The sequence below is a fragment of the Seriola aureovittata genome, chromosome 24, assembly GCF_021018895.1.
Source record: "Seriola aureovittata isolate HTS-2021-v1 ecotype China chromosome 24, ASM2101889v1, whole genome shotgun sequence".
In the NCBI taxonomy this organism is placed as follows: domain Eukaryota; kingdom Metazoa; phylum Chordata; class Actinopteri; order Carangiformes; family Carangidae; genus Seriola; species Seriola aureovittata.
This window is the reverse complement of record NC_079387.1, coordinates 1,499,366-1,512,547: the sequence shown is the minus strand read 5'-3', so window position 1 is coordinate 1,512,547 and position 13,182 is coordinate 1,499,366. Positions and strand designations below refer to the sequence as shown.

The 13,182-nt window shown below is 40.5% G+C and overlaps 1 protein-coding gene across 8 annotated transcripts in view; it reads right to left on the bottom strand.

The window, feature by feature from the left end:
- Positions 1-13,182, bottom strand: part of LOC130165397 (plakophilin-4-like) — a 41,013-nt gene that overhangs the window by 4,447 nt on the left and 23,384 nt on the right. For all 8 annotated transcript variants that reach the window (XM_056370632.1, XM_056370635.1, XM_056370636.1 and 5 more), the window contains 7 exons: positions 8,042-8,212; positions 6,960-7,161; positions 6,713-6,845; positions 4,752-4,965; positions 3,253-3,436; positions 1,502-1,619; positions 235-429 (listed from right to left, as the gene is read on the bottom strand). In XM_056370632.1, the coding sequence (XP_056226607.1) occupies positions 235-429; positions 1,502-1,619; positions 3,253-3,436; positions 4,752-4,965; positions 6,713-6,845; positions 6,960-7,161; positions 8,042-8,212 (1,217 nt within the window). The remainder of the gene's footprint in view (positions 1-234; positions 430-1,501; positions 1,620-3,252; positions 3,437-4,751; positions 4,966-6,712; positions 6,846-6,959; positions 7,162-8,041; positions 8,213-13,182) is intronic.

The following is a 13,182-nucleotide window of genomic DNA, read 5'->3' as shown; positions in this document are numbered from 1 at the left end:
ATTTAATGAACTTTAGCAACTAGAGCTGTAAACTCGATTAGCTTTGCTTATGAGGATGTGTGTAATTGCATTTATTCATTAGTGAATTCTGAGTACTGGGTTGCAAAACAATTTTTTCTCGTACGTTATCACTCTTTTCTCCAATTCCAAAACAGACCTGGAAATCTCCTGCATTTTCAAAATTTTTCCAGGCCCTGAACACCTCTTGATAAACCCCACCCTCTGTGTTGGTACCTTGTCGTCGGGCCAGCCACCCCGCTTCCTGCCTCGCCTCCTCTTCCCCCAGCAGAGGTAGTCCAGCTCCTTGGCCGGGAAGGAGAAGCCCAGCAGCGTGTCCAGCTCCTGGTTGCTGAGGAGACGAGAGGAGGGCATCTCCACCTCCAGCCGGTATGAGAGGTTCCTCAGGGTGCAGACGCTGTTCTCCACGATCTGAGGAGAAATATTCAAGTCTTAATGCCTCTGCTGTCAGTACGTTTGAGCCTGAGGGAGGCGCTAGAGGAAAGGAAATAGAGTCAACACAGTCAGGTTGAACATCCACAACAAACATCAGTGCAGACGTAAGAAACAGAATCTTGTGCACAAAGCTGACCTTCATATCAGTCTGGTTATTTATTGATTGTACAAATTACTTAAAGCCAATATGTGTAGAAGTTTTGTTTGATTATAGCATGTTTCAAATTATATCATAAGGTTTGCATAAGGTTTTATTTATTTAAAAAAAATAAAAAATTCAGATGATCCTGATGAAATGTGGGGAGGTTAGCAGTTTCTAAATCAGTAAACTAGTAGTTATCCTAATTAGTTTATTATTTATTGTGTGAACAACAACAAGAAGTCTTCAGTGAAGATGAAGCATTTTACAAAACAAAGTCCAGCCTTTAAATCAACATAAGGATCAATAAATAATAAAAATTGACTACTCCTTCTGTATCACCTAGATCTCATAACAAAACAAGTCTTTAAACTTAGCTACTGTGAAAGGTCTTGTGCTTTTAAAGACATAGAAGCTAATAGAGGCTCTGACAGAGGTCTTTGTGACCAAATGCCTGGTTAATAAATTTGGTGCAGAGGAGATAAATGTGTTTATCAACACGTTGTGAATCTCTTTGCCAAAATCAGCTGTCCAGTGTCAGAGAAACATGGCCTGCAACAAGCAGAATAACAAGTACAACAGACTTTTCATATGCCAACAATCAGTTTACTTCATGTGCAAAAGATGACAAAGTTTTATACAAAGATAAATCACATGTTCAATAAGTTGTGCTGACGATGGACCTGTGACTATTAAACCTACTTGTTTCTATAGCTACCGGAAATATGACTGAACATAGAGACCGTTGACTTCTGCTTCACATTAGACTCTACACACTGGACAAGAGTAATGGCACATTATGGGGACTCAACACATTTATTACATGTGGTGGAGGCTGTGTTAGACGTAGGTTTAGCTAAGTGTAGTAAGTAATAAACTGACTGAAACGTGTGTGTGTTTTTGCAGCACCTTGCTGTCGTAGTCGGAGGTGTTGACGCAGGCTTTGAGGACGTGGAGCAGTGAGTCAACCAGACCTTCACAGCAACGCAGTTGACTCCTCGCCTCCTCCCCTGCTGAGCTCAGGTTCCTCACACACACACACACACACACACACACACACACACACGAATTGAGACTGGAGGTGCAGTGTGTGGATTCCCCCACAGGGTGGCTTAAAACCTGCCTGGATACAGTAAAGGAGGGGGCTGCTCCTCCAATAGGATCCTTCAGCTGCTGCTAATGGAGAGCTGACATGAGAAGACTGCACAACAGCACTGAGCTCCCACAATGCATCTCTATACCATCAATCTACAGCCTCAGCCAGAGTGCAGAGCAATGCTGGAGGCTTGTGTGTACAGAGATGTTGTTTTAAAGCTGCCCTGTTAAAGGAAATGGATGATCACAAAAAATGTGAACAAAAATGTAAAATAAAATTGTTAAAAATGTATTTAGTTAGTAGTTAAAATCAAGGTTGTTGCATTTTCAAATAGCGGCTCTCATAGACCTACTTCTGTCATCACACCCGGACCTGGTCCTGATTGGCTCCTGACGCTGAAGAATGATGGCAGCTATCTTCCCATTTAACTGGGAAGGCTGCGCTCAGCAGGTTTAATTCAGAGGAGCTGTAGCACAATCAGAGTCTAATACTGTGAAGCACAGCTGTCAAATTCACTCACTAGATGCTGTTGTCAAGCAATACAACACTGCATTTCCATGACTTGATTCTTTGTTTCCCTGACAAAATAAAATCTGGTGTCAGGTTTGGCTTCCTGATGCCACATTCACATCACGTGGAATTATGAGATTAGTCAGTTGAAAGAAAATTAAATCGGTTCATATTTTGATAATCAATTTATCGTTTCAGCCACTTTCCAAGTAAAAATGTCAAAATTTGTTGGTTTCAGCCTCTTAAATGTGAGAATTTGCAGCTGAAATGTTTTCTTCCCGTCACTCTGAAGCCTCCAGTGTGTGATTTTGCCACATGCAACTTTAATCTAACATCAGTTATTTACAAAACATCATGAAGATCTTGGTCTCTAGATGAGTTGTATGAGATTAAACAAGGTACTATTTCAAATTTCATCTTTCAAATGCACCAAGAACTGAGTAACTACCACACATAATAAATCCAAACCTTCATCCTGAGCTTTGAGTGTTAAAAAAAAAGATATCACTTTGCTGGTATTTGCCTCTGTTGACTTCATGCCTGCATAAAATCTCCATTACAGAGCCTCTTATTGATGGATTATGCAACAGTGATTATGTGCTTTGGTTTTACAGAATCATTAAGATGAAGAGCAGACAGAAAAACAGCAGCACCAACGACCAATAAATCCAAAAGTCATCCTTGCATTTCAAAGCGAGAATCGATTTAATGAGCTAACGGCACGCCTGGAAACTCAACAGGCTTAGGAGGCAGAGGACTTTGTTCAATCTATTTTCATTAAGAAAGGAGAATAGACTGATATTGAATAGGGACAGATCTGACTGTAGAGTTGTGTAAATGTGAAGCAGTGCGGTGATTAAGATGCATAAGCATGCTCATCAAAGATATTAAGTTCTTTGATCAATAACTACAATAATGACAGTACTGATGATTGGAGATTTCTTTTTTAAAATGTTAAATATCTATTCTGAAAAAGTAAAAACAACAAACTCTTTATCATATAAAACTCTTCTGAGAACTCATCAGTGAGGGGTGCGTTTGATTCCTTCCTCACCTCAGGCAGCCGGTGGTGTTGCGCAGCAGCAGGGAGGACTGGAACTTGACTTTGTGTTCTTCGCGGTGCGAGACGCTGCTCCAGCCCGAGTGGGGGATGACGACCGTGTTGGTCAGGGTGGTGAGAGCGTCGCGGATGATGGTCATCTTCACCGCGTCACACGAGGACAGGTTCCACAGGACGCCTGCGGGTGGAGGGAACCAAGAAACATCATCTTCCTAACTGCGTTGTGAAAGGAATCATTCGACAATTAAGGAAATATGTTGATTTGATTTCTCAGTAAGATGAGAAAAGAGTAAGATGATGAAAGCTTCTCAATTAGCACCTTTTATTTTGTTTATGTTTTCCCAAATTTCCCAAAATCCTTTTAATACTGTTACTCTTATCTTAATTATAGGGACTGTGAACAAGCCCAACACATTTTTTCTTCACTTATGTAGAAAACTATCGAAGTAGTGACCCTTCCCTTTGATACAAACTGGGCTTGAATATGTGATGAACATGACAAAATGCAGGAATGATGATAAAGCATTGCTACTACACTCAATAAGGAAAGACTTCATGCCCTCCAGGCAGGAAGCAGCTTGTTGCTTGTTGTTTTTGTGTATTCTTTATCTTTGAAAATAGGTAAAAACAAAGTGCTGTGTGTATATTTCTGGATCTGGATATGGTCCATCAAGATCAGTGAAGTGCAGCTTTAAAATCCTGACCTGAGCAGTAAAAATAGAAACTTTCCCACAGCTCTAGAACAGAATCAGGCTTCTCATGTGTTTTTTTGAGAATCTGAGGCGTCTAGCAGCTTCATATCTCCTGGTATTAAACAGTATGTGTGGCGTGGCTGCAGAGCTGTCAGTGTCCTGTTTCCAAAGCACATTATCTTAGCATCTGTCCCGAGGACTGTGCCGAGATCTGTTCTGTCAACACTGCGCGCTGAGTGTTTAAGCCGCAGCCGCTCTCACCTCCCACAGAACAGCCGATACACAGATTAATACACTTCCAGCAAGTCAGACGGCGACACACACCGACGCTCAGCCAGCAAGCCGGCCGGCTGGCCAGGACGCCAACGAACCTCGCTAGCAGGCAAACGCCCACACACACTCAACACAGCAGGATTTTGATGCGTCACGCTTTGCATTTGGAAACTGTTTTTGACAATGTGGATGCTGCTTTCCACTGCATTTACCCCCCAGGAATAAAAAAGATGGACCTGACTTGAAAGAAAATTATATTCACGTCCACATATTATCATTATTACTATTAGAATTACTAATTCAGACTGTTGTGCAGCTTTGGCAGCAACACTCGCTCTCTGAGTGCTTTGTAATTGTTTTTCTTTTCTTGGTTTATGTTTTTGGCATTTTCATGTGTTTTGTCATTGACAAACTGCCATTAAATTGCATTTATTGTATTTACTGGTCTCCCATGGACAATTGTGGCTTTGCAAATGTTTGATGTGGTAGGACATACAATAATTTCTGCTGAGTAAAACCGAGACGTACCAGTGACCAGCTCACGGACTTCATTGTCGGTTGTTTTCCTGAGGAGACGCAGCAGAGCGGGAACGCCGCCGCAATTCCTCAGCGCCACCTTGTTGCTGTCGGTGGCCTTGCCATACACCAGGTTCCTCAGGGCCCCACAGGCGCTCTTCTGAACCTCTGCCACCTTGTGATCTAGCAGGTCTACCAGGTGCTGGATGCCTCCCAGGTGACACACCTGCAGACCAGGCACCAGTCACAGAGATGGATGAACTACAGGCCTCCTTAAAACCTCCTGTCATCATCATTAGCATTGAAAGTTTAACTTCATCAACTTTGCATTTAAGTTATTTCTGTGTAAAATCTTGAAAATCAAAGTTGCGTCCAATTATTCCCTACAATAAGATCTTCCCTCCCAATTACTGAAGCATTTCTGTATGAGATCCTCAGAGAGGAGCTTTGAATCAGTTTGTCCTTCCTGGTCAGCTGCTATTGGCTGAGGACCAAACGCTGCAGACAGGCTGACACACAAAGCAAAGAGCCTTCCCTCCTCCAATTTCACATCACAGAAAAGAAATTTAATCATAAGAGAGGAATGAAAAAAATGCATTTTCCGTGCAGTCTGAGTGAGTTTTGGATTTATGTCTTTCAAATTCAAAGGGATAAGTGTCACTGTGACAAATCATATTTTGACTCTAATGCTTGAAATTCACAGGTCACCTTCAGTGCAGTGTGTTCAGTTTTTTTTCACAATGAGCATATCTGTTTCCTTTTTTAATTGTTTATTCAATTACTCCCTTTTTATTAATTGTTCTACTTATTTCTGCCCGTTGTTGATCTGTTTTTCATTTTACATTTTTGCTATTTCCCCAGTTTTGTTTGCAATTTTGTTTGTTTTTGTTGTCTGTGATTAACTGACTGCTGTACCACTACTATCGTACGAATACACCTGTTATACATTAACATGTTATGAAAAGAAATTTAATTTGCATTTTTATTGGGTATTTTTTGAACTATTGGCTTATGACTTTGCTTTGCTTTGAAAAAACTATTTATCTTGTGGTTTGTTTCAAGTGATTATGGTTGACAGAATCAGTGGAAGGTCTAAAATATTCCATTAAATATCTAACACATTAAAACAATAGATATTATGAAAAACTAAACTATTACAGCAAATTTATTAAGATTTTCCGTTTTGAGATGTGACTTTACAAAAAAATGTAAATCAAACAATTTAAAAGAAAAAATCCTGCACAAACCTTCAGTGATTATGTTCAAAACTTTCTTGTGACATCTTGAAATAAACTGATCTCAGGAGAGCAGAAGACACCCCCCATTCCTCTCTGATTCTGTCTTCAAACCATCACTGAAAACATTCGTTTCTGGCTAAATGAGCAGGCGTGTGTCCAGGCTGCTTCAAAGGCTAATTAAAAGCTCATCACCAGACAAACCAAACGGCACTAAAATGGCTCTCGTGTGAAGCTGCAGCATTGTGTTGGAGTTATTTATTGCACGGGAAGCAGAGCAAAGAGTGAGCATGCAGCACTTCAGCATGTCGGAGCGCCGGCACATTTGGCACCGATGTTACTTAAAGTTTTGTTGGAGCAGATGGTGCTTTGGCTCAGAGATTGGCAGCAAAGATCTCAAAAAAAAGGGGAAAATTTCAAACCCTGTAAGCTGAGAACACACTCTTAGACAGAGTATACAGATACAATAGGATTTCACACTGCAAATAAAAGAAAACATCTCACTGTCCTCTCTGGTTCTTGTGTTGAAATTTTACATTTCTCTAATTCTTGACTGTGCTCTGTGAGGACATGGCTTTGTCTCATGTTTTCTTCAGGAAAGATGAATACATATATATACACACTGTATTTGTTCAGGAGAGAAACCTTTGAATGAACTCCACCTGTGAGTGAGTCATGATTGTGACGTCCATCCTGTTATTTTTACCCAGACAGCTTCCCAGTGTGCCATCACCTTACCTCCACCTTGACCCTGTTGTCTCCGTAACACAGGTGCTGCAGGTAGGCGGCGGCGTTGGCCTGGACAGAGGGGAAGTGATGCTGCAGCATGTGGATGACCTCTGGCAGCTCAGGGTCACGCCAAGCAAACTCCCTGAGGAGGGACGAAGAGGGAGGTTTCAGCAGACTTCAATCTGAAATAATGTCTGTGTGTGTGTGTGTGTGTGTGTGTGTGTGTGTGTGTGTGTGTGTGTGTGTGTGTGTGTACCTGGGGTCCTTGTGTATGCTCTCGATGGACGGGGTGCGTGTAGCGACCCGGTCCACCAGTCCCGAGTGCCGGTGGGAGTAGACGGGCTCGCCGGAGACCCTGTAGGAGTCGACGTACAGAGCTGCAGAGCTCAGCCCATAGCTGCTTCTTTGGTATGGCAGCGTGCCGCAATGGCTTGTGGTCCGAGGGAGAGTCCCCATACCTAGAGAAAGTAAATCACGACACAATTTTGCAAATATTTAATCACAGCGGTCCAGAGATGCACAATCAAGACTGGCAGCTGTTTATATTTAAAAAAAAATAACATCTAAGGTCAGATAAAAGGGAAAGTAATATCATGTTATATGAGTAATTAAACATGCAGGAGCTCTCTCACAGGCCAAACCTGCTTAAATCTTCACTAAACGAAACTAAAATGGCTTCTTAGATCCTCTACTATCAAACTCCGCAGAGCTTTCAGCCTGAAATGATTCTGCAAAGGCTTCAATTAAGAAGCAGCGGAGTACATGAAAGGTTTCAGCCTAATTAAGTTCTGACCTCAGGGAGTGATAATAACAACAGTTCCTGTCCCTGTAAACCCTGATTTCCACCGCAGATTTTAGAGAAATAATCTCCTAAGCAAATGTGAAACTGAGCCCGGCTTCTCAACCTGGGGACCAGGGCTCCTCGGGGGGTCGCTGCCGTGAAAAATTGGGTTGTTTGAGTAATTCTCTGTGATGATAATGAGGCAACTAAAAGTCATGTGAGGGAAACTGCACAGTCACTTGTAATGATTTGCCCCTATTTCTGCTCTTGCCACAACCTCTACCACGACTTCTGCTGCACCACTAGTACCTCTGTTAGTATCTATGCTAAGGACATATATATATATATATATATATACACACACATATATTTCTTTTCTTTTTTTGTTGTAAAAAAAAAAAAAAAAAAAAAAAAAAAACAGGTCTTATTCTTTAAATGTTGCCTAATTTCTTAAAATAACTGCTTGCTGGTAATATAACTTATTCAATGTAACATAATAGATTTAAATGAGACTTGTTTAGTTGCTTGCTATGGGAACTTTAGCGTGGGTGCAGTACCTGTGTTTGTCCTGTAGAGGGTACCCTGGGGGTCATGGGTGGGGCTGTGGTACAGGGGGCTGTGGAAGGATCGTTCATCGAAAACAGGCGTCATGTGGCAGTCCGGGGACAACGCTGCCCTCAGCTCTGGGTCTATCTGCCCCGCATGACCGGCATATGAGCTGTGGAGCCCTGCAGGTAAAAGAGATTACAAAAATATTCACACTGCACTTTTTCAAAACAGTGGTACAATGACATATTGCATGGATAAAATAATAATCAATATAACCATAACTTAAAATACAAGTATGTAAAAAAAAAAAAGAAAAAAGAAAATAGCGTTTAAATGCAGAGTTCACTGAGTTAAACTTAAGACTTTCTAAGACCTTTCTTACAGTGCGGTTCATCAGCAGAAGGACCAAGTAATAATTAACTATCTGTGAAAGAAAGCCACACAAGATCAGTAAGTACTGGGCACAGCCTCATTCTGTTCGTCATGGTCAGACATAAATCATATGTGCATCTCATTATTTAGCTGAGGCCATGCAAATCAAGATTGTGCCAAACACTGCATTTCACAATGCCTACTCATCCCAACTGTTGTGTTGTGCTTATAAAACGCACAAAGACTCTGGTCACTCAAGAGTCTGCTGCGGGCGTCGTCATCAGCAAGTCAAACAAGCCGAGCAGAGGGTTTTTCCATCCTCCAATCTCAGAGCACATCAGTTCAAAAAGCGCTCCAATTATAAAGAGGCTTTAGGGCGGGGGGTTGGGGGGGTCACTCTAACAGCTGAAGCACACAATTTGCACTTAAAGCTGGTGATGATGGAGCTCCAGCTTCTGCAGCTCTCTTTCCTTGATTTGCATTTTGTTGTGAACAAGGTTGAAACTCTAGTCTCTTATCGCCGAGAACACTCCCTTGGAAGAAAATAAAAATTTGCACTTGTTGTGACTCGATCTCATTGAATCTGGAACTGAGTGTCTTTCTCGAGGGCTCTTCGGCAGTGAAGGACACAAACTGAAATTGTGACCTTTGAGTTAGATGATGCTTGAGCCACTAGTTGCTTAAAATGTGCCTAAGATGTCAGAGATGACAGAGACTCATGTTTTGAGTGGTGGAGGTGGTTTGATTTTAAACTAGATGTTACTTAACAGCATTAATCATATGAATGACCATGCTATTTCATGCTTTCATACAATTCTCAATGTTGAGGTTGGTCAAACTTGCTTTCTATGACTGATGGAAAGGCAGGATTCAGATTGAATTAGCTAACTATTTTGAACATTTAACCATTGTAGCTATTTCATCCATGTTTGTCCATATCCATTACTGTTAAGATAGCTGTTTCAACAGCTTTTTAACCTATTTTAACCAGTTATCCAATACTTTTGCTATCTCAATTGTTTATCCATTACTTTTTGTCATCTACCTTTACCCGTTTTTCATCCATCCATTGGCTTTGATTTAGCTGACCATTTCAACTATTTATCTTTTAGTTTTTCACCTAATTTATCAGTTAACGTTACCTTTAGGCGACTTGACTATTTCAGCTGTTTATCTGGAATCATTACATTTGAACTGGTAATTCATTTCTATCTATAACAGCCGTTTCTTTTAGCTGTTAAGATTTATCCGCTCGCTCGCTCGTGTTCAGATGTTGATGTCGAAAACATATTTTAAAGCAAATTACTGTTTTTTCAAATAAATTGTGCTAATCCACAATCTCTCCACATCCTGACTGAGAATCCCTGCACTATCACACAGATACTTTCCACTCTCATCTATCACTGGTGATGTTGCAATTTTGTTTTTATCAATTCCAGGAAAAAAAAAAATAGCTCATCTCGCAGCTTACGTTTGTCTTTTGACTGCCCACCAGGTTTCACTACCTAAACTACGAGCGCCACTGATCAGTAATAGCCTAATCTTGTATATCCATCTATTGCTTATCTCCCTCATGTAATCTGGGATTATGTTGGATCCGCAGGATAACTGGGAATAAGGATTTAAGCGATGTATTAGGCCACTTATCAGCACTGCAGGATGAAAATCACTCAGCTAGGGAAGAGGAGGCATTTTATTTAGTTCACTGACTCTGCCTCCCACACACACACACATATATATGTGTATATATACGTGTATATATATATATATATATATATATATATATATATATATATATGTACACACACACACACACAACCAATCCTTGCACCATCCTCTTCTCACATATGCACAAACACAACAGCAAAACACAAAAGGTGCATAAATGCATATGCTAATCATTAACATCCACAAACGCGCACACACACTCGTCACATGAAAATGGACGAAATTAAACCAGGCGCACGCACGTTGATGGCAGCATAATAAAGCCTTCCAGTGCCGTCAGCTGATAATCACATGCTGATGCTCCACGGGTGATAGAAACACCCCTATATGGGTCAGTGGGAGCGGCTTAGTGAAGTGACAGAGGGCAGGACGGAGGAATAAATCTGTGTCGCTGCAGCATCAGCAGCACTTCCACGACAGTAAATCCTTCACCAGCTACAAAGCAGCGAGTGGGGAGAAAGTTGATGACCAGTTCATAAGAGAGGACGAGCGGGAAGAGACTTCTTATTTTCCAATGTTTGCAGAAGAAAGGTGATGTATTTTAACATCAGCAGGACCCCGATGACAACGTCTAATACATCCAGTTCAAAGCTACACAATGAAAGTTTCTTTTTGGTTTGAAATTCAAAAGCGAGTGTAAGCCAGGCTCAGTGAAGAGGCTGGCAGCAGCACAGAAATAATCCCCTCTCAAGTTTCTGAGCCAGCCTCAGCCGACTTAACCAATCAATGAAGCACAAAGTCAATGGTTTGATCTCCAGGGATGTCAGTCATCTCGTCATCGTCATCATTCTTATAAAGTCATTATAATTCACTTCAAGTTTTAGCATTGTTGCTGCCTTCACTGCCAGGAGACTGCTTAGTTAGATAGGTTTAATCGGTTGCCAGATAATTCTGATAACTGATTAAACGTTTTTTATCGTTTATTGATCTCTATTTTGTTCTTTAAGTTATATATAAAAAAAAATAAATAAAAAAAATGAAAATCAGAGTACTTTAACAACCACAGCTAAAAACTGACTATTTTCAACACAGTGAATTAACAGCATGGAGCCATGCCTCAAAGGAACAGTCTGCCAAACTTCATTCAAGAATTTGGTAAAAAAATAAAATAAAAAAACAAACACGTAAGAGATATTTATATTATTTTCATGTTTGTATGTCATATCATTGCTTGTATTGTGTGTATAGGATTGGACATTTGTTGATTATACTGCTTATATGTTCATAAAGACCCCAGGAAGAGCAGCTATTGCCATGGTAACAACTAGTGGGGATGAAAATAATGATGTGCTTATTACATTTCTCTTTTTTTTATGTTGTCATCAATTGAATATCTTTAGCTTTTTAAAAAAACAATTGTGACATGTTTGTTGTTGTCTTTATCTAATAACAGCGGAAATACAACCATCTGTCACATCGCTTCAGTAACATGAATTATTACTTTTTAACTGCCTATAATAATCAGGTGACGTGTTTGGATGCAAAAGAGAATATTCACCTGTTTGAACGGCCGTAAAACATCACCTCGACACATTCCCGCTGTGGGACGTGAAGAGACGCTCTGTGGAGGACACTACTTCTTGGACAGCGCCTCCCCTCGGTGCGCCACCGAATCGGCGTGACGCTGCAGGTGCATGTTTTAAATGGTAGAAATAAACCGACTTAAGCGCTTATTATAAATAATGTTTTCCATGAAGATCACGGTCAGAGTTTGTCGACGGAGTTCGCCTCCTCATAATTCTCCATGCGGGACAAACCGGGCGGCTCCTCGTGCTCCCTGCTCATTAGTCGAAATGGATTCACCTGGAGTCTCAGGTGACCGTCAGCTCGTTAGGTCGCAAGTTTACAGCTGTGTCCCAGCTGTGTACTGTACATAGCGTACATAGCTATTCTAACCAAGTTTTGAGTTTGGTATAAATAATATGAATAAAGCAGCTAAATTGATTAACTGTTCTGATTGAGAAAATGAACAGCAAAAAATTTTCAAAATTCAAAGTTTTGATAGTTTTCTGAAGTAACAGCTTTTCTGTGGTCTGGGACTGCAACTAAATGATTTTCATTATCAATTAATCTGTCTATTTTTTAATCAATTAATTGATTAATCGTTTGGTTTCTAATATACATTCAAATGTATTACTTACACTTTATTGCATGTTTTTATATTGCATGTAAAGGATAAATGGAGTGGTTTAAAGTGAAGTGGGTTACTTAACTTGTTGGAGCCTATTAACAAAACATTGCTGTGTGTTTGCTTGAGTGTATCTGCTGTATGTGATCATTTGTAAGAGTGCTAAAAGTAATTTAAAATCTGTGTATGGAGTTATGATTCAGCCGCATGAAATATTTCTGCAGCCTAAGTGGACTGTTGTTTCCTCTCCACTGCTTCATATTAACACCAATAGATACTAACGTGCTTCGTTCATTCAGCGAACAATTTGCCTGTGAGAGAGAAATTGTAGTGGAAGCACTGTAAACCTCTGATCCACTGCATTGCGTTCATTGGTGCTGGAGTTTTTTTATTTTTTTATTCTTCACTGCGATGTCTCTCTGTCTAGTTTTCCTTCACACTGCACTGCACATCAATCACAGCCACCAACAAGATTAAAATTAAGCCTGAGTTCAAAACATCTACCAGGTACAAGTGAAATCCTCCCCTTCAAAGATTACATTCCTTATTTCTCATACTGGCATGCATCAAATAAAATTTTTTATCAAACCCAGCAGCATTATCTACCAGTGCAGTAAGATAATTCCACTAAAAACTCCATGAAATGAGCTCCCTAAGCCTGGATTCAAGATAAAATCACCTGCAGAGCTTGCAGTTTGCCTAAAAGTTATTTTGTTCAACATGCAGCTTTATGTAATATTTCTCACTGCTGCACAGAGATACAGGAAACTCTGTGGAGTTCCTGCTCAGTAAAAATGTTGCGCGCTACAATATTAGATCAGCGCTGCTCAGTCAACTTTCCCCGGACAAAGGGAAGGTTATTAAATCAACAGAGGAAATGGTGTTGAGGCTGCGGAGCATGGCTTTGTTTATTTACGAGAA